At 37.8% G+C, this 19454-nt stretch overlaps 1 protein-coding gene across 5 annotated transcripts in view; it reads right to left on the bottom strand.

The window, feature by feature from the left end:
* The window catches only part of PPP2R5C (protein phosphatase 2 regulatory subunit B'gamma), an 82545-nt gene that overhangs the window by 34593 nt on the left and 28498 nt on the right, over positions 1-19454 (bottom strand). Inside the window, exon 1 of one of the 5 annotated variants that reach the window (XR_008577252.1) lies at positions 17651-17845. The exons of 3 other annotated variants lie outside the window; for them this stretch is intronic. Coding sequence is in view for 1 of the 2 variants with exons in the window: in XM_054826285.1 (XP_054682260.1) it covers positions 17651-17744 (94 nt within the window). In the remaining variant the exon portion in view is untranslated. Of the gene's footprint in view, positions 1-17650; positions 17863-19454 lie in introns of those variants that run through there. One more of the 5 variants, XM_054826285.1, reaches the window with a different exon arrangement.

Here is a 19454-nt window from a genome sequence, read left to right as displayed (position 1 = left end):
GGAACTGTGTTTTGTTTGGTGGGGTTCTGCCCCCGCCCCCTCCTCCCCCCCCGGGTTGTTCATCAATAGCTTTCAAGTGTCTGGACCTCAAATATCTTGTGGTACTTGTCTGGAGTACTTGTCATCAAATCAAGATCATCCCTAATTTTAAGGTTTGAAAGGTTGATTTCAGTATGACAGAAAATAGAAACTGACCTGAATAGACTGTAACTTTTGCGCAGAGAACATATGCACATCTGCAGAGCAACTCTGAGACACTCCAAGAAGTCATTTATCCTCAGCCACATGCCAGGGATTATCTGGTTACGTTCTTTCAGTAAATTCCATGGCTACTTCTACATCACCTTCCACTTCAATTAAGCAGTAACCCCCGACATCCAATTGCTGAAGTTAACTGACATATTTGAAGAGGGTGTCATTAGCTAAAAGTTCCCATAGTTGAGCAACTCTGGTGCTCCATTCCCCAAAGACCATGGTTATTCAGAAGTTACTCCTTAATAATTATTCCAAAACCAAGATTTGGAGCTATTCACTGAGCAATTTCTTTAGAAAAACCACAAAACCACACAAACCAAACACCCCCCCAATCAAAACAAAAAAACCCCCATACACATCCCTCCCTCCATTTGCTAGCCACTATTCACATAATTTTCACAGAATTTGTTTCTAAACAGTAGCACTAGTATGATCTTAAGACTCTTTATTCAATCCAAACATTTATCCCTATCAGTAATCATACTTTAAATGAGTACTGTTTCTGGTCTCCTACTAGAACAGGAGTATAGTTTTTCAGAATCACAAAGAATTTCAGTCTCACATTTGGATTGTATGTCCAGCAATTTCTGACACAGATTTACACAAACAAATATTGTAACGGCATATTTTACGCCTAAATCTGCATTATTTATCCTACTGACCTTTTTGTGAGACAGAAGAATACACTAGAAAAAAGTATCAAAAGAAGGTAGGTACTACGACAGCAAGGTAAGCCTCTGGGCCTGGGGATCAGCTTTTTGTCTTGCTCAGACTTTTTGGAGTTTCTTTCCTTCCAATCCCAGGATAACTGTTAGATCAACTTAACCACAGAAATGCAAGCCCTACCCCTTCTATTTTAACAGTATTGATACTGCAGGAACTATTCAGTTTAAAATCTTCAACATCGCCTTAGACTGTGGCCTTGCAACATAAACTTGCTGATGAGTATAAAATGTTTCTTTCCACTGTATAATTGATACCAGCTGTACTTTTATTATCCAACTAAATATGCCAGTACCTCACTCTGAAAGGCAGCACTTTCAGTCCATATCTCGGTTTGAAACAGTCAGGGAAAGACCAGGTACTCAGCTACCAACTGCCTTAGCAGAACACAGATGATTGGTTGTAAAAGCTAAATTTTAAACAGTGAAATTTGTATAAAAACAGATTTCTTGGAAGCTTCAGTCACGTTTTCAGCCATTGTTACTGTGAGTTAAAGGTAAATGACATCATGGTAAATGACATCACTGCAAATGAACTGTTCACACTGGTAACTGCTCTCCCTCCGTCCTTGCTTGCTTCTCATCCAGGATGTGCCATCATTCTGCACCCAGGACAGACTACAGCACCCTGAGAAACCACCATTTTTTAAAGGTACGGCATAACTAAAAGAACTAAAACATAGTTAGAGTCTAACAAATCAAGATTTTTCACATCCTCATATTAAAACAAATTTTGCCTTAAGAAAATTAGAAAAAGTAAAAATAAATCAGAAAACACTGAAGTTCAGTTTTTAAGTGCCTGAACATATGTTCAATATTGCATGGTACATGAATATTTTTGCATTGTAGGACTGTAGAGAACTTACTGTTCTCTGGATAACATTTTGTCTGTTCCTTCAAATACAAAAATTACATTTTTAGTTTTGTATTGTAATTGTAGCATCACTGGGCATTGATGATTGATCCATCCCCTATCTTTTTCACAGGGGCACATTTCTCTGTGACAACAGTGTAATTTAATAGTTGCTGAATGGAGGACAAAAAGGCAAGGCAGGGTAAGTAGGTGACCCAGAGCTGTCATAAACCAGCTGTTTTCTAGTACAGATTGGAATTGAAATAAAGCTAGAAGTTTAAAATTTTTAGGTCATGTCCTGACAGGAAGAACAGTTGATACAATTTCTACCACAAAACACAATTTGCAGTCAGTAAAACTCACTACCTTACATAATTCTGAAAGCAGAAAACAAAAGACATGGTTGGTAATTTACAGAAAATACATACAGAAGGTAAAATTCATCTCAGCTGTCTGAGGACTTTCTTGCTCATATATAAAGGCTCAGAGGTACCAGTTTTGCTTGGCTGACAGCTCCCCATTTCACTAAAAGAAAAATAGCTCTTTCTTCAGTAAACTGTCAGATAGTCATAGCTATCAGACTATGTACACACACATCAGTAAAAAAGTTCCTCTCATTTTAAATGGGCAGCTGGATTTTTTTCATACAGAAACACAAACAGAGGTTTAAGTCAAAGAATACACAGACCACCATACAGAGGAAAAGGAGCACATGCAAAACCAAGGTCATAGCAAAAAAGACTAACTAAAAATCGCATACTAAAAGTAACTGCTTCCTTAAGACACTGTTGTCAAGCAAAAGTCTGACTCCTGCTTTCAAGCAGATGATACATCTTATGAAACATGTCTACAAACCTACTGAAGGGTTTTTAATGATATGGAAAAACAACATTTGACTGAACTAGGGTGCTACCTAGAACGTATCAAGTATATTAATAACACGGTCCCTTCTACTGGTCAAAAGCAAGTATTAGCAGATTTCAAATTTGATGTCCATTGGAAAAGCAAGCAGCATTAAAGCTTTAGTAATTTGCATTATGTGTAAGCAGAGTTCAGTATCTTGAGTAAGAGAAATGGAAATTGACAGACAAGAAGGCAGAGGGACTGCAAAGCATGGGGAAAGGGACATAATCTGTTGAAACATGGATTTACCAGAATTAGCACTTTTTTCCAGAACTAGCAATCAAGTCCTTAAAAAAAGAACATAAGACAAACACAGAAAACTAGAAAGAAGATTACAAAAGCTTGTCTAACATTTGATAAAATTCCATTTAAAGTATTTACCTTTAGTTAAATTACTATCCTAATCCCAACCAAGGAGTACTTTTCTGGGTTACAGAAAGTAATTGTTATTGCATTTCTATTATTTGACAGACTCATTACAGTTTTCACTGATTTTATTGAAATCTTGATGACAATAATTAACACTACTTAGAGATGACACTCTCCTAGTTAAGAGTATTCTATCCTAATACATGATACTGGAAGTAAGGGGGTGGCACAGGGAAGAAATCTTCCAACTCATGCATGGAAAAGTTTAATTAAAGCTATTACTTCTAGCAGCACTTAAAAATAAACTCGAGGAATACAAGAAAGTACTATAATTATACACAACGCGCAATATATGTTATACCATAGCAACCCTGGGAGTGGGCGTTTGGCTGGCAGATAACTCAAAGCAAGCAAGATATTGTTGTATGCATACATTGACTAGAAAATACATAAAACATACTGCTGTTGATATTGTTTTATTTGGAACATTATTGATCCTGTAGAAACACTTCTTTGCCAAAAGAAACACTTAAAACAAGAAAAATGACCACATTGATCAAAGCCACAGGAACACTTCATGGAAAAACAGAGTGCTTGTATTAGACTCAAGAGAGCATGATATATAAACATTTTAAGTGGCATAGAAGAGGACAAACTTCCGCTCTTTATCTCACTAACGAGGGTAGAGGGATGAACATGTAAGTGATGTGAAGTGTCATAAAAGAATGCAGACTTACTCCAAAAGAACCGAGCTGTGATTCTCAAGAATTTTTATTTTTTTTTTTTAAAAACTTAACACATTTCCTGTCCGAAACAGGACACTGAAGATAGACGGACATTCAGCCTGATCTACAACAACAAAGCCTATGATTCCCAAACAACTCCTGATTGATAATTGAAAGTATTTTACAGGTACTTAGACCTTCCACAAGCATTACAAGAAAACACTTACTATTCCAACCAGCTATTATCATAGTAAAGTTGTTTTGTTCAAGGCCAGTTAGAAGGTGAGCTGAGAACGGTAGGTGGATGCACAAGGGAAGTTCCCAATCTCAAGCAGTACCTGTACAGCAGACTGAAACTTCCACAGCACGGCCCTCGGCTGCATCAGCTGCCTTTATGCCACACCATGATGCTCAGTAGCAGTCCAGGCATTCAGGAGAGGAGGGAAACGAGAACCAGATGCAATTACCAGCTATGCTCACTCCTTTGCTTTCAAGGAACTGAGCTGCTGCCAGAAATACCTTTTGGCTGATCTTCAGATAACAGAAATTTGTACTTGGAAGTTACAAATTAGAAATTTACATTTCCCTGCATTTGGAGAAACTGCACTGTTCCTAACTGCTGCTGTTTCACATTCTGTAATGCACCTGAAAAAGACTAGCACCCAAAATCTGAGAACTAGTTCCGTGAATATTGATAGAAAATAAGGTTTAAAACCAATGTTTAAAATCATACATATGTGGCACATTTTCTACCTAAAGTTCAAAAGCAAGCTGCATTTTACTTTATTTTCAAGTAGTTCAAATTTTTGGACATTCAGGTACTCCAGTGATTTTATTTAAAGAAGCTTTATTTCCAACAAAGAAGTCCTGGTTAATAGTGAACACTCAACCTTTATGTTTTCAATAATGCAATAGCACTGATACTGCTTGTATGCTGATCTGCAGTCTGGATCCAGCCAGAACTTCACTTAAGATAAAAAAAATTATTTCACCTATGACAGCTTGTGTATGAAATTAGTCTTAATCATGATACAGAAGTGGAGAGGGGGGGAGGCAGAAGCAAGATGTTGGAATTCATTAAGTAGAAAGGTACACAACATTTAATTTTTTTCTGTTTCTACATAAAGAACTTTCTTGGCTAAATTTTCAGTCAAACGAGCAGCTCTTCGTTGGATTATGAGTCTTTTAAAGCAATATGTTCTTCCATCTAATGGAAAAAATATTAAGGGCTGTTAGAATCAAATGAGCCATTATCAGACTAATTAAACAGCAACAGTAAAAAAAGGCCACCACCCAAAAGAGAGCCTGAAAGGAATGAGCAGCACATGTTTGTCAGTCCTGGAGTGAAGCTCAAAACAGGTGCTTCACAACACTAATCCCCTCTGAAAGCTGCGGGCCTTGGGGAACCCAGTGCTGAAGGCTATTGCTGGGGGCAGCTCTCTCCTAATTACAAGATTACATTGTGCTTTTGAGGATAGAGAAACTAAGTAATGACATTTAACTGTCAAAGATTTAAGATAAGTGATTTTAAGGACTGACTGGTAATGAAGTAGAAAAAAAAGTGCTGTTTTATACTATTTGGCATAATTTTTACATAGTAAACTTGTGGCACTGAAATTACTTTCAATAACATCTTTTCCAGGTGTGTATCATAAGTCTAATGATACAAGTAGATCAACAGTGAATAATCTGTGCACTTAATTACCTTTAACGATTTTTTGAAAGTGGACCAACACCACCCTGCACCTAAGCTCCTGTCCTATGAAGTTTTATCATAAATCAAATGTTTTCTTAGAAGTCATATGAAATTTTAAAAGTCCATGAGAATATATTTGTAATAATATGTAAGAGAAAAAAATATTTTTAGACTATTAAAATATTTTAAAATAGAAAGTGAAGACTAAGAGTGATAACTGTATAAATACTTTAAAGGCAATGTACCATAAAGAAGAAAACAGGAATGCTTATACAGGAAATGACAAGTGAAACAAGCTGAAATGGGCTTGAGTTAATGAAATAAAAATTCTACCTGAAAATTAGGGAGAAAAATGACAGGGAGGATAATCAAATAGACAACTTGCCTTAATAATGGAAGAGAGAAACTAAACAGATAAAGAACTCTCAGTAGAGCTTTTTGGTATACATACAGTTAATATGACAGCAAACCCCATTTTTAAACAGAAAGCACTTACTAGAAACCTCAGAGAAAAATCCTCAATTTCCTAGCTGTTACAGTGTACTTATATCCATTCTCATAGCATAAACCTCAACTTATTATGCAACATCTTCAATTGCATTTGAAAACTTTAAAATTGTTTTAAAATACGTGTAACAATCTCTCTGAAAAAATGAAGTGCTACTGTGGCGAGACCAGACTTCAGTTACATTACAGAACATAATTCAAGTGCATGGTGTAATTCAGAAGAAGATTTATATTAAGTAAATTGAAGAAACCCATGAGCCACTGACTAAATGCTGCCACTTTGGACACTTGGGTGAAATAAATATCAGCTAATCAAGCCTAACTATCTGCTGTAAACAGAAGTGCTGCTTCCTGAAACACAGAGGTTGGTGTGTGGAGTTTGGGTAATTCTACTCAGATGCCACTCGCAAGTCTGAGTAACTTGCCAATCAATGTTACCTGCCACACATCTATGATAAACAGAATTCAAAGAACGATCAACTGCCAAAATGAAAAATAACTTGGTTACTTGCCTGGAGTGTCTCAGCCTGCTTCTTTGTCTCCTCATTCCCCCTACGTATGCTAAAACCTGGGGGTCACTGCTTGCTTTCTATTAGATGCTTCCGAATGCCAAAATAGGTGAATTTAATGACGACTTTTAGAATAATTAACAGATATCACTAGAATCCATTGAAGAATGCTGGGTCATGTGTTGGCTTCGGAAGAGATGACACAGTAGATTAGAAAGCATGAAGAAAAGCCCCCCATGGTTTCCTATGCTCAAACATGTTTCACACCCCAAAGCAACCTAAACCAAATGCTCAGCCCCCATGCAAGAACTCTGGTTAAGTTCCAAGTACAATCGTAGGCACTTTCCAGCCTGTCTTAAGCTAACATTTATTTTTAAATTAACAAAAACTTCCATAACCTCTCCTTGATGACAACACAGAATTAGCATTCTAAATTCTCCACTCTTTCCAAAATTAGAAATAGGCTGGGGAATAGGGTAAGTCTTTTGAAGAGTCTACTCATAGGAAGAGCTTTAACTGTGCAGGTAACTTTGAGCTGAAATTCAAACTAAGGTCCTGAACAGCAATCAACAATTAAAATCATCCCAAATCGCCATGCAGCATTGTAACTTCCAAGCAGTCATTGCAAGATATGCAAAAGTATCACCAAACACCACTCTTTTATGGTTTTCTTGAGAACAATTTCTTAATAAATTTTAACCAACAGCAAGTCCCATCCCCTGGGGAAGGGCGTGGTGGTGGGAGGATGGTGGGGGGGGTGTTAGTGGTGGGCAGGTTTTTTTTAATTCCCTGAAAAATCCTACTTTCCAATTCAGTGCATAGTTTTCCTCATTTTTTGGCATAAGCAACACTTCATTCCCATAAGCCTGTGAAATTTAGGCACCTCGTGTGATGTCACACAGGTAGAAGAAATGGTCAAGCACAATAGCAACAATGTGTTGGGAAGAAGAAATAATTTTAGAGCTAGGTCAGTAATTTGCTTAGCAACCAGCGCTGGCCACGTCAAACACTAGCAACAATTACATCAAATGCTAACAGAAATTACCAGCAGTTCCCTGCTAGGAAATAAAAATTACATTTCAGCAAGGAAAGTTTTGACTCAAGTATAGTAGAAAGCCAACCATGTCCATTTCAAAGTGTACTAACATAAATGTTTTCAACATAATTGTATTTTAAGAAGATTAAAGATATAATATACCTGCATGTTCTGTCAGGAATTAAGTGCTTAATAATTTTCTATTTAGCTCAGAAATATCATAGTTGACTGAAAACACATACATTTCCTTCAAACAGATGTCTTCATCTGGTCAAACTAGTCCTCAGACTCACAAAGGAATTCTCAGAAGAACAGAAACTACCTATTAGCAAATGTCTCTAACAGAGTATGTTGCTTAGCTGCCACAAAAGCTGACATTCTGCTGATAATTTGCCCCAAATTTCCATCCCTCTCACACAGCAGAAAGAGTGGAGAATTTCATTATGTAACACGTTTAAATTGGCACCTCCAACAAATCTGTAAGTTTACAGGGCACAAAGAAGTTGCTTGGCTTTATTAGCTATGAATCCAAGATTGACCCATACTGCACATCCAGAAGCCATGAACGTGTTTAGACATCTCACTCCCAGCACAATTCCCAAAGTATTAATCATTTTATTGACAATTTTCTTTTTAAACAGAAGATTTAGATATGCAATGAAAGCAATTTATTTTAACTTCTTCCATTTATAAATAAGCTTTAGGATTCTTTATCCCTTAAGCTACATTAATGAATACTGAGGTTCCAATAAGAGTGATAAAAGTTACAGTGAAGTATATGATTAAAATTTTAGAGAGGATGTGTTTTTTCTGATTCAAAGGTTAATTTCCTATTGGGACAAGAACAACACAAGTTTTTATAGCATGCAAATAATTTTAACAGACAGTTCTCAAAAAATTGCTATCCATCAATTTTCGGATTTTAAGATACTTTATATGGAAGATTAGATGTAACAGGAGCAAGAGATATAAAAATATTCTGGGAATAGGTTAGAAGAAAGATTCTAGTGTTAAGATTAGTTACAGTTTGGAAAATATTTTTGAAAAAAATTTATTACTCCTAAAGGACAGACAATACACTTTTCCCTTAAACTATATATGGGATTTCAAGCTTTGATCAATTTTGTTCAAGTTTTCTTTCCAACCTGGCTTGAATGAACATAGGACACCTTTGAAACACCACTGACATTGTTATGTTTTCACTTTATATGCAAAAGCAATAGAGAATTTGTGAAGCCACACAGCTTGTACCTTTAATCCCAAAATGCAAGTTAAATGTCTTCCACAAAACTCCTCAAAATGAAAAAGTGTTTCAAATTAGTAGACTGCTACAAACAACTCAAAAAGTTCCAAATTAATAATTTTTTACTTTGTGTTTACATTTTTACATTTCATGTATCATTTTTGTGTTGTGTAACTGATAAAAAAATATTTACTTCATAGAATTCAGATCATTATCAGTAAAAAGAGTAATTATGAAAATGGGCACAAAACTGTCGCTTCCACTACTGATAACAACCCAGAGTCAGACCCCACCCCGAATTTTAACTGCATTTGAAAAAGAACACTTAATTGGCAAGTTATAATAGCAGAAATGGTACTGCATGATCTGTGTGTGCATTAAGTGGAATTGATTAAAAGAGGTACGGATGTGGCTTTAAAATATCATGCACTTGGAGCATTATTTAACTCAGTTTTGTCATTTAAGAGACAAACATGCAGGCAGAAGCCAAGCACAAGCCTCTGAGAGGCTGACAAGACTGTACTTTCACTGGGTGTTTACCTCTGGCATAAAGGTTAGAACATAAAAGCCACCTCCACCAGAGGAGCATCTTGTCTGGATATGACGTAAATATTCCTTTATCTATTAAATGTTGCTGGTGCTCATTTAATCTGCGTGATTTACAATGCAGTTTCAGTAGCTAATAGTATTTGATAGCACATGGAGAGAATTAGCTGACTCTACAGAAGTTTAAATTAATTATTGAAAGCTTTGAACAGAAACGAAATAAAAATTTTCCTCAGAAAAAGATCACACTGAATTTTAATCTTAAAATGTATTTCATAGTAACAATCACAGAAGATTTTTGATGTCTGTATAAGAATTGGGGAAAATATGCATTTATGCCAATACAATTTTGCCTCCTTGAAAAGACATGCGAATTACACCACAAGTCAGTAAAAATAACTTAAAAATTCCAGCTGACTACCTTCCTATTATTTCACGGAACTTTTGGCTCAACAAAAAGTCCCCTCCAGAGACATTTCACCCTTAGAGATTTTAAGTGCAGTGCGAACACTTAACATCCTTCTTGTTTCCAGCAGCAGAACCTACGCATACACTCTTCATATGGGCAAAGGATCTACACAAAGGTAAAAACAACCCAAAGTTAACATCTTTGTTAGTGACATGGACAGTGGGATTGAATGCACCCTCAGCAAGTTTACTGACAACACCAAGCTGTGTGGTGCAGTTGACACACCGGGGAGGGGGGGGGGGGATGCCATCCAGAGGGACCCTGACAGGCTTGTGTTCAAGCCAGGTTGGATGGGGCTTTGGGCTGCCTGGTGTGGTGGAGGGTGTCCCTGCCCATAGCAGGGGGGTTAGAACTACATGATCTTTAAGGTCCCTTCCAACCCAAACCATTCTGTGATTCTATAAAGAGGAATGACAGAGCACACAAAGTGAAAGCAGTAACAATGTAAAATATATCCTCCAATACCAAGTGATGCACCGTAAACAAAGAGTCGGTAAGCATGTCACCATTCTAAACACAGCATGAGTGACAACTAAGCAACCTACTTTAACTCTGCTCTTGGTAAAGTATTAAAACCACTCAGCACAAGTTGCTCCGGCATATATCAGTAAAAAACCATCAGTCTATGTCTGACTATGTACTCTGAACATCCTTCAAAAAAAATCTAGCAAAACCGTACAAAAGGCAATACAGTAACACAGTCAATTTGTACCATTATCAGTCCTTTGACAATTCAGATTGTTATCTAATATTAAACTGACAAAATTCTTATGTAAACATTTCACAATGCTATAGATACGAGAGGCCTAGGTTCATTAAGAATAGAACTGCTGTTTGTTCTTGAAGATGATGGTCTTGTTTCTCCTTTTTGAGGCAACACTTTTAGAAAGGAACAGTGGATGGGTTTCAAAGCTAACAGTTCAGTGCACAACTAGTCAAGCAATGTTAAACAGCAGCAGTGACTGAGAACTTGCTATGAAGATATAAGAAACTTTTGGCAAGATGGATGACTATGAGCTCCAGGAGGCAGGCTGAGTACCAATGGAGTATCGGTGGCTTGGTAGGAAGGCACAGCTATTAGCCCCAACACGAAGCTGGTTCTCAGCCCTTCAGATTATCCAATTATAATTGGCTTATATGGGAGAAAAGGGAAGAACAAGCATTTTCATCTCCTTTAAATTTTAGCTGAGGTTTATCCACTTGATCCAAAACCAATGACTGACCCACAAGCAGGACAGAAGATGTGTGCTGGCCATGGGAAAACCCATCTATTGGATTATCAGGGGTGAGAAAAATTATGAAGGTCTTTTGCACAGGAATATTTCCACAAAAGTAAAAACAAACCTGCTATTCTACAAGTAGCTGTAATTTTTTAATTTAAAGTCATGGAAAGATTAATCACTGATGGCAGCATTTCTGAAGAAAATTACTAAGATGCCTACTCTGTGTACCTTTCTTCCCATGAAGATTGTACTCCTCACAACAAAGAGCCACTGTACCTTAATAGTTTACTAAATTTAAATATGATGAAGGATTAAAGGAAATAAATATTTAAATCAACATACATACAGACCAGTTAAATTCATCATCCTTAAAAATACCTACTTATGTGGAAAATGCAAGATGTGCGTGAAGGTGAAGATTATCATTACACAGAAAATACAGAAGGAATAAACCAGATTCATTTTCCACTGCAGTATATTCTAACAGAAAAACAAAAAACAACTAAATAAAAACCACAAACCAAAGCAAAAAAAAAAAGGAACGAAAGGTGACTTTCTGAAATTTTTAGGTATGCTTTCATAATCAGCATGGACCAGTTTCAGACTATAATAAAACATTAATACCTCAAAAAAAGGCAAATGTAAAGGAAATTATGCTCAAAATTTATCAAGTTCTTGGAAAGTATTAGAAATTGGTAAGTGACAACTATCCCTGGATTTTTAGACTTTTAGCATGTTTTTACAATGCAGGAAGATTACCAGAAACATGTTGTAAACATCTGTGGTAGAAATTACACTATTCAACATTTTCATAAACAGTAGAGGAGATGAATAGCGAGGTCACACGGTTTGTAACTGCTGCATTCATTGTCACTTTCAAGCTTGTTAACAAGAGCTACAGAAAAATCTCACAATACTGAGCGAATTAATTCAATCTATTAGATCTTTCCAAAAGCTGATAAATGTAAAGAACTGTGGGTGAAATAGCTGACTGGGTACATTTATGAGTTCTAGCTTATTCAGAAGATACTTTTAGTTATGGGTGTTCTGTAAAAAACACATACCTGCCACTTTTTTTTTTTTTAACTACTGCTGAGGTCCTAACAGAATATTCTGTTCTATCGTTTAACCACTTTTACAGTGAAATTTTTTTCTCCTTGTCTACAGTTGCAATCTCCTGTGTTGCAACTCATACCAGTTACTTCTCACTCAATCACCGTGGACCTCTGAGAAGAGCCTGGCTCTGTCCGTTATACCCTCCCATTAATTAGACAAAGACAAGATCTCCCCTTAGCCTTCCCTTCCTCAGGGCAAACCAACCCAGTTCTTTCAGCCTCCTTTTGTACATCATCGTGAGATTAATGGTTACTGTTCTGCCTGCTGAATTTTGTGTGTATTACTTCTGAAGTGTGAACTTTGGCCTCTGCTTCCCATTTAATTACAAAATGGATTTTATTTTTTTTTTTTTGTGGTTCAGCTCAGAAACAATTTCTGAAAAGCAAGAGCCTTCATGATTTTTAACAAGTATGGTTAAACAAAAGTATCTTCAGGTCAATTATTTTTCAGGAAAAGGAAACACATGTTGGGTTCTTTCTAAAATGAAAGTGCAGAGCTTTTTTCCTTTAAGAAATAAATTGCATACTCAGATTTAAATGCAATAGGCAGCTCACTTAAAAGTTGTTTCCTAGGTTTACACATTGTCAAAAGGGACTTGACCTTTCATAGCCAAGTACGAAAATACAAAGTAAGTGGAAATGCACTTTGCAATAGCTAGATAGCACTCAGTTGCTTTAAGAACATGACAGTAGTTCACAGCTATCAGGTAACTTTTCAGCTCCAGATCAAAGGTGACCCAAGCTCAGGGAAAACACCACCACCACTACCACTGACATTTTTAGCCTTGCAGAAAAGCAATATGTGAAGATGGAATATGAACTATCTTCCATGATCCCTTACTCAAGATTAATACAAGGAGCACATAGAAAAAATGGATAAAGTTAACATCACTTACATCATCTTTGAAAAAAGTCAAAGTATCTTTCACAAGATCTAAAGTAACTTAAATAATGACAAAGTCTAATCTGTCAAAAAAAAAATGCTGCTCTGGAAGGCAGAGGAGAAAGACGGACAATGAGATACTTGAAACAGGTTACGGCCTACAGGAAGCACCAGTTTGAATTAACACAGTATCAGGGTGTTCTCACCCTCCTTCCCACACAACTTTCAGTATGCCTTGCAAGACATCTTGAAAATAATTTTTAAAAGGATGGACAGACATTACCAGTCTCAGACAGTCAGCAACTAAGCCACTAAAGTAACTTCTATATGCTGCTAGTTCTGCCATTGCAGATCAGCGCAGTTTTACCTATGTTTTGTTCAAATATCTGTGTCTTGAGTTCAAAAAACACTGGCATTTGGGCTACTTCTATGTACTGATAATACAGTATTAAAAGATTCTTAACAGCACTGAACTACATTCCTAATGAAACATGTCTGCCCCACAATGAATAAACATTTATAATCTGCCAGCAGAATTACAATTCTTTTCTACCTGCAACTGCAGCCTGTACTACAGCTAGAGTTTTCAAAAAGCCAACTCACAAGAGTAAATATGAACTAGTAACTGAAGTCTAGTGACAAATGTTTACTGTTTGTCCTAATCCATGCTGCTTTTCCAGCTGCTTTCTTTGCTTGAAGTGCTGAGAGGAAAATCAAAAGGTCCTGATTCCTTCCCCCAGGCCTCATCCATTTATGTGGATCCTCCTGTCAGGGCCTTGAGTGCACTTCCACCACCCTAGGGGTTTAGCTGCCAGAAGGGCTCCATAAGGAGAAAGACACATCTTGAAAAAACCATCCAGTTCTGCTTCGCTCCTTGTAAAAATTTGTAATAGCTAATAACCCTCTTCTCTGCGCCATCCTAATGTCATCTTCAAAGCTAGTGACCTGCCTATACACGAAGATCCTGCAGGAGCTCTCCGGGCAAATATCCCATGACCATTTGCTTTGGCTACACCATTTGTTTCACAGCCAGCTACAAGCTGAAGTCTCTCCAGAATCACAAACCACAGTAGTTATTCCATGGCCATAACGGCTGCTTAACCTGAAATTGTAATTTTCTTGGAAGCTTTGGATTGTTCCAATACAAGGTAAGTTTTCAGTTCAGCGTGATAACCAGTGACAAGCAGCTCAGCTGACCACCGTCTTTGTACTCTAGAAAGATCAATGCAGCAGTAGTGTAACTCGGATCTGCTGGAAAGCCTGTCGTGGGTGGAATGACCAAGGGCTCGCTACCCCAGCAGGCCAAACACTCTCACTGAGCCAGTGCTCTCAGCACAAGCAAAAAGCATACACTAATGGCTCCACGCCACTTGCGTTCAGAGTAGATTAGGCTCTTTTGGTGCTTGGCATTTTCTAGCAAAGGGTCCAAAGTCATCTTCTGCAGACCTGATTTCTACACATTGGTCTTGAACAACTGCCAACAGTGTATGGTTGTGACAAAGGGCATAGTCTCACAGTACCTGAATGAAGAAAGTAGAGCAGGTGTGCTGACAGTGATCAGGGTCAGCCAACAGTCCAGTGGTTGCTTAACAAGTTCACTGTGAAGAGGCACACCAAGCCAGGTAGTCAACACACTGGGATCCAGATCAGCGAGGTATATGGCTAGACAACCACACAGCTGCAACCTCGCTGAGACAATGACCAAGGCCAAGGGCCTGAGCTTAAAGACAACTCCTGAGTGAAAGAGGAACCCTGACGAGACTTCTCACAGGTCTTTCCACAGCAGTCTGACTCAGGATTACGTGACTGCAACATATCCAAGATGACCTTGAGCACCAGCAGCAAAATGAACTGCTGGAGGATGGGGTATTTGGAGCCCTGACACCTCCTATCCCACAAATACCTACTGCTCCTCCTTAGTGGTGATGGTGCATATACCAGTGACAACAAAAGCAGTCAATAAAATTCTGACACCATTATTTCCTATTCGCAAGACTCATAACATCATTTTTAAAAGCCACCTGCATCTATTTTTCCAACTGTGTTGATTCAGCAAAGCTGTAAGTAGCCCAGACAAAGCTGTCTACAGTTCAGGAGGGGCAGGAGGAAGGGGAGCAAGCTCCCATCCCATGCCAGATCAGAAGATTTCCTTTTCATGCTGCCAGCATTACATACCCTATATGACCCAGGTACAGAAAGTGCTTTAGAATTAAAAGCAAGATTGCAATTTATTTTCAAAGAATTCCTGCCAGTGTAGTCCACAAGGCTTCACAGATTATTATTTTTTTAAATAAGATTAAGGCCAAGTATGATAGCTACAATATAAGGGTAAAATGAAATACAATACAACATCTTGAAATTTTATTTTAAAGATTATATGAAATCGGTAAAGCAGTATCTTCTCTATTACAATAAACTAGATCTACCAGAAACAACTGAGTGGCTTGTCCATCCCCTCCCCCCCCTTTTGACATTGAAGCTTTAGCTCTTACAGCTGCAAAGAGGAGTACTTCTACCAGAAATTTAATCCTGTACTGCAACAGATGATGCAAAAGGACAACTGTAAGAGCAGCATGGATTGGGACAAACAGTAAACATTTACCATTAGGCTTCAGAGTTACCAGTTAATTTTTACTGCTATTAATTTTGTATATATTGTTCTGACAAGCTTCATTTTGGAGGCAGATCAGCACTGATAACATCAGAGCAACTAGCAAGATGAGGTACAAACAAAAAACCAAAGCAACTTCTGTCTACACGTATGTATGGAAGAGATGCTTTTCCTCTCCCAGTGTCGAGAAACTCCTCTGGGCTATATAATACTAGAAACCCATCTAATTTCCTACCACCTTAAAAATGCAAAACAATCTCCCAGTTATTCTTTAATTGCTTACAAGAAAGTCCACTCTCATCTTCCATTAAAAAAAAAAAAACAAACAAAAACCAAAGCAAGCCACAAAACCCTTAACCTCTACTTTACTACTGTATTATCCAGTGCACCAAAAATTTAGGTCTTAGGCAAGTAAATTTCAGAAGTTTCTTAAAATCTGTTGTTTCCACAATTATGTATTTGACTGGAGCAACAACAAGGATAAATTAACCAACAAGAACCTTGTTATCATATTGAGACAAAGGATTATTAAGATTCATCATTATAACATTTCATCATTCTGATTCCAACCTTGGTTTGTTTTCCTGACTTGCACCTTTAAAAGATGGTGCTTCTCCCCTTCCAAAAGGCAGCATCTATCAGAGAATTAAGGTGATTTGTGCAGTGAAAAGCGAAGGCCTCTCTCCAGGTCAGGCAGTTGCATTTCTATTCCCTTGACAACAAGCACAGTCCCTATTCTAACCCAAGGGAATTTTATTACATTTCCCCCCCACTCACAGACCAAAATTAGAGTCTTCTAGAATACATCCAGTCCCACTTCAGAGAAGGATATGGGTCTTTTTAAAAGGTAAAGGGAAATCGTGATTTCTTAATACATGCTATAAAGGAGCAGGCTTCTGAACAGTTGGCTTTTTTTAAACTTTCAAAGCAATTTTTTCAGTGTATGCAATATTAATGAAAAAATATTATTTTCAGTAACATCTAGGCTATGCCAGTGAATGGCTGAGAAGCAAAGGTAATGAAGAACGGTATCAGCTGTTTCTTGCATATAAATGCCACTGTTCAAGGTGTGCGGATCCCAGCTAGTACATGTTCTGCTTTCATAAAAAGTTCTAAACCAAAACCACCTTAAGGAAGACATTAAAGAAAAAAAAAGCTTTGGTAGATTAAGAGCCAGCTAAAAAAAAAAAAAACAACCACCCACAAAAACCCCTATATAGCAATGCAAAAATTTACTAACTGCAAATATACAAGAGGCACACTATTATACAAAGTGTCATGCTAACACTTATTTTCTCAATGAATTATATAAAATGTAGATTTGCAGTGCACTAATTTTATAAACCCAAGAGAACATATTCTGTGACGAAATTTCACATTCAAAGCTGCACAAAGCAATAGGCACATAAGAGCTTGCTTGTTAAAGCTGAACCGCATCTTTTCTAGGAAATGCTTTCTGAATACATAAAGGATATTTTCATAATAAATGTCACATCTCTTCCCCCCCTTCCTCTCCAACAACACTCCCAATTCTTCTACAAGCTGCAGTGGGTTTTAAAGGAGCTCGATCTGAGCGATTGACACAAAAAGGGCTTTGAAGCCTTGGCAAGCGTTTGCCCTTATTCTATAGAAACTGTATAGCGATAACTTGGCTCTTCCCTCCCCCCACTCAGTACCTTTCTGGGGTAGTGACTTCACATCCTTTGACATCAGCACAGCTTGAAAGGGGGATGGGAGAGTTACGGCAGAAAGCAGTAAAACCTGCTTTTAACTATGTATGCAATGCCTCTACGAATTCTTCAATCCTCCCCAAACGCATATAACAGCAGACGGGTTTCGATCTCCCCCGATTTTATCGCGGCTGTAACAAACCGAAAAGGACGGGGCTACAAAGGCCTTGCTGCTCCCCTTATCTGAGCACCACAATAGCCATTTATTAGCTCGTCAGAGGGTCGCGATTCACTCGCACACGCACAATAACTCACCTCTAATATGCAAAAGAGCCACGGGCTGGAACGGCCCATTGGAATTGGCTGCGTCAACCACCATCCTGCTGCCAGCTCTGTTACATGTCAACATCTAGGCTCCAGCAGGCAAGGCAATGTATTCCTTAAGGCAAGAAACCAGCCTCCATTTTAGTTTAAAAAAAGACAGAAACTGAAGCGCTCTGCAGCTGGAGGGAACTGGCTAGTTAGTGATGTCAGCGGGCGGGAGGAGCCCCATTGGCTAACGGCAGCAACTTAAAATGACACCGAGGAGGCCGCGAATGAGCGGGGGCTGGTGCGGGGCTGTCACTGCGCCCTGCGCGGTCCCGGGGCCGCCCCGCAGCTCCCCGCCGGGCTTGGCAACCCCCAGTCCGCGGAGGTGACGGGCCGCTTGCGTGCGTAGTTTTAAAGCAGGATGACCTCATTGCTGCTGTTATTTCCCCCACAGATAATACTCAGTACGCACCTGCTAGAAAGCGCCCGTTCTCCCCCCCCCGCCCCTTTCCTGAAAAAGCTTTTTCCTTCAATAAGATTTTTCCCTCAATAAGGTTGCCAAGAATTACCAAACAGGAGTTCAACTTAACCACAGCATTAAGAGCAACATCTACAACTTTAGCTTTCAAGAGGCCTATTAAAAGGTAGTTCACAGTAAGATACAGGTCCTTGAATTATTATCATTATTATTAGTGATTTATAAATACAAAGCCTCATAAGCATTCCCATGAAGCAGGAACCAGTGTTTTATGACTGGTTGCTAATACAGATGTTAAATAAAAACATATACATATGACATTCAGGAGATGAAAACCTCATGTTTCATGCTTATCTGAGTATTTCTTTCAATCTAGAAATGGACCTATCTTAAGTTTAACTTAATATTGTTAAACTTGGATATTGCAAAACTCAGGTTTTCCTTTCTAGAAAGTTCAATAATAAGTAACTTTTTTAATTATTAAAAACTTTTTAGTTTGCAGCACTAAAACTCTTTTTAGTGCAGCGCTAAACCCAATATATAGGCATATGAAAACAGTTTTGCTGCATAACCCCAGAAATAAAAAAAAAAAAAAAGCACAGCATAAAAATGTCTAAGCTTTCTAGTTAAATTACTTAAGGTATTTGGAACAAAGCTGTAAGCAATCTTTTCTTCATCATACCAGACTTGCACATTTATTTTTACAACGAGCTATTTGAAGGACCATTTTGTCTCCTAGGTACTGCACCTCCGCAAGTGATGTTCAGAGAAACAGGTAATGTTACACTTACACCATCTCCAAATCTATGTTTCTCCCCAAATACTATCTGCACCACTATGTCACCTTTAAATACTTAGATTGCTTGATCTATGATGCTGTCCTAACTTATACCTGCTCAAAAAAAGGAGTATATTAAAAAAAAAAAAAGAGAGACTTTTCAATTAGGTAATTTCCTGATGAAAATTTGGAACAAAAACAAATGATAGGGTATATGTATACCTGGTTAGAAAAATTGTATCACACTACAATACACTGTGAAAGGTGAGTTAGAGCTATACTAAATATTATTTAATTGGATGAACGGAAAAGACTAACTGGAATATAAAAAGAGAGTAGTATTACCCATAAGACACCTGAAGTCAAGTGGATTTACTGATCACTGACAAGGCCTGATTTGATGTAATACCTCTAGGATGTCACAGTTAAAGAAGGATATAAACATGACAAGAAAGCCCAAAGATGACCAATACAGAAAATATTACTTTGTTTAAAAAAAAAAAAAAAACACAACCAAAACTGCTCTGTTTGCTGTGGTATGGAATGTTTTAGGG

The sequence above is a fragment of the Grus americana genome, chromosome 5, assembly GCF_028858705.1.
Source record: "Grus americana isolate bGruAme1 chromosome 5, bGruAme1.mat, whole genome shotgun sequence".
NCBI lineage: Eukaryota > Metazoa > Chordata > Aves > Gruiformes > Gruidae > Grus > Grus americana.
Note: the sequence above shows the minus strand (reverse complement) of the source record. Positions and strands in the feature narration are given on the sequence as shown.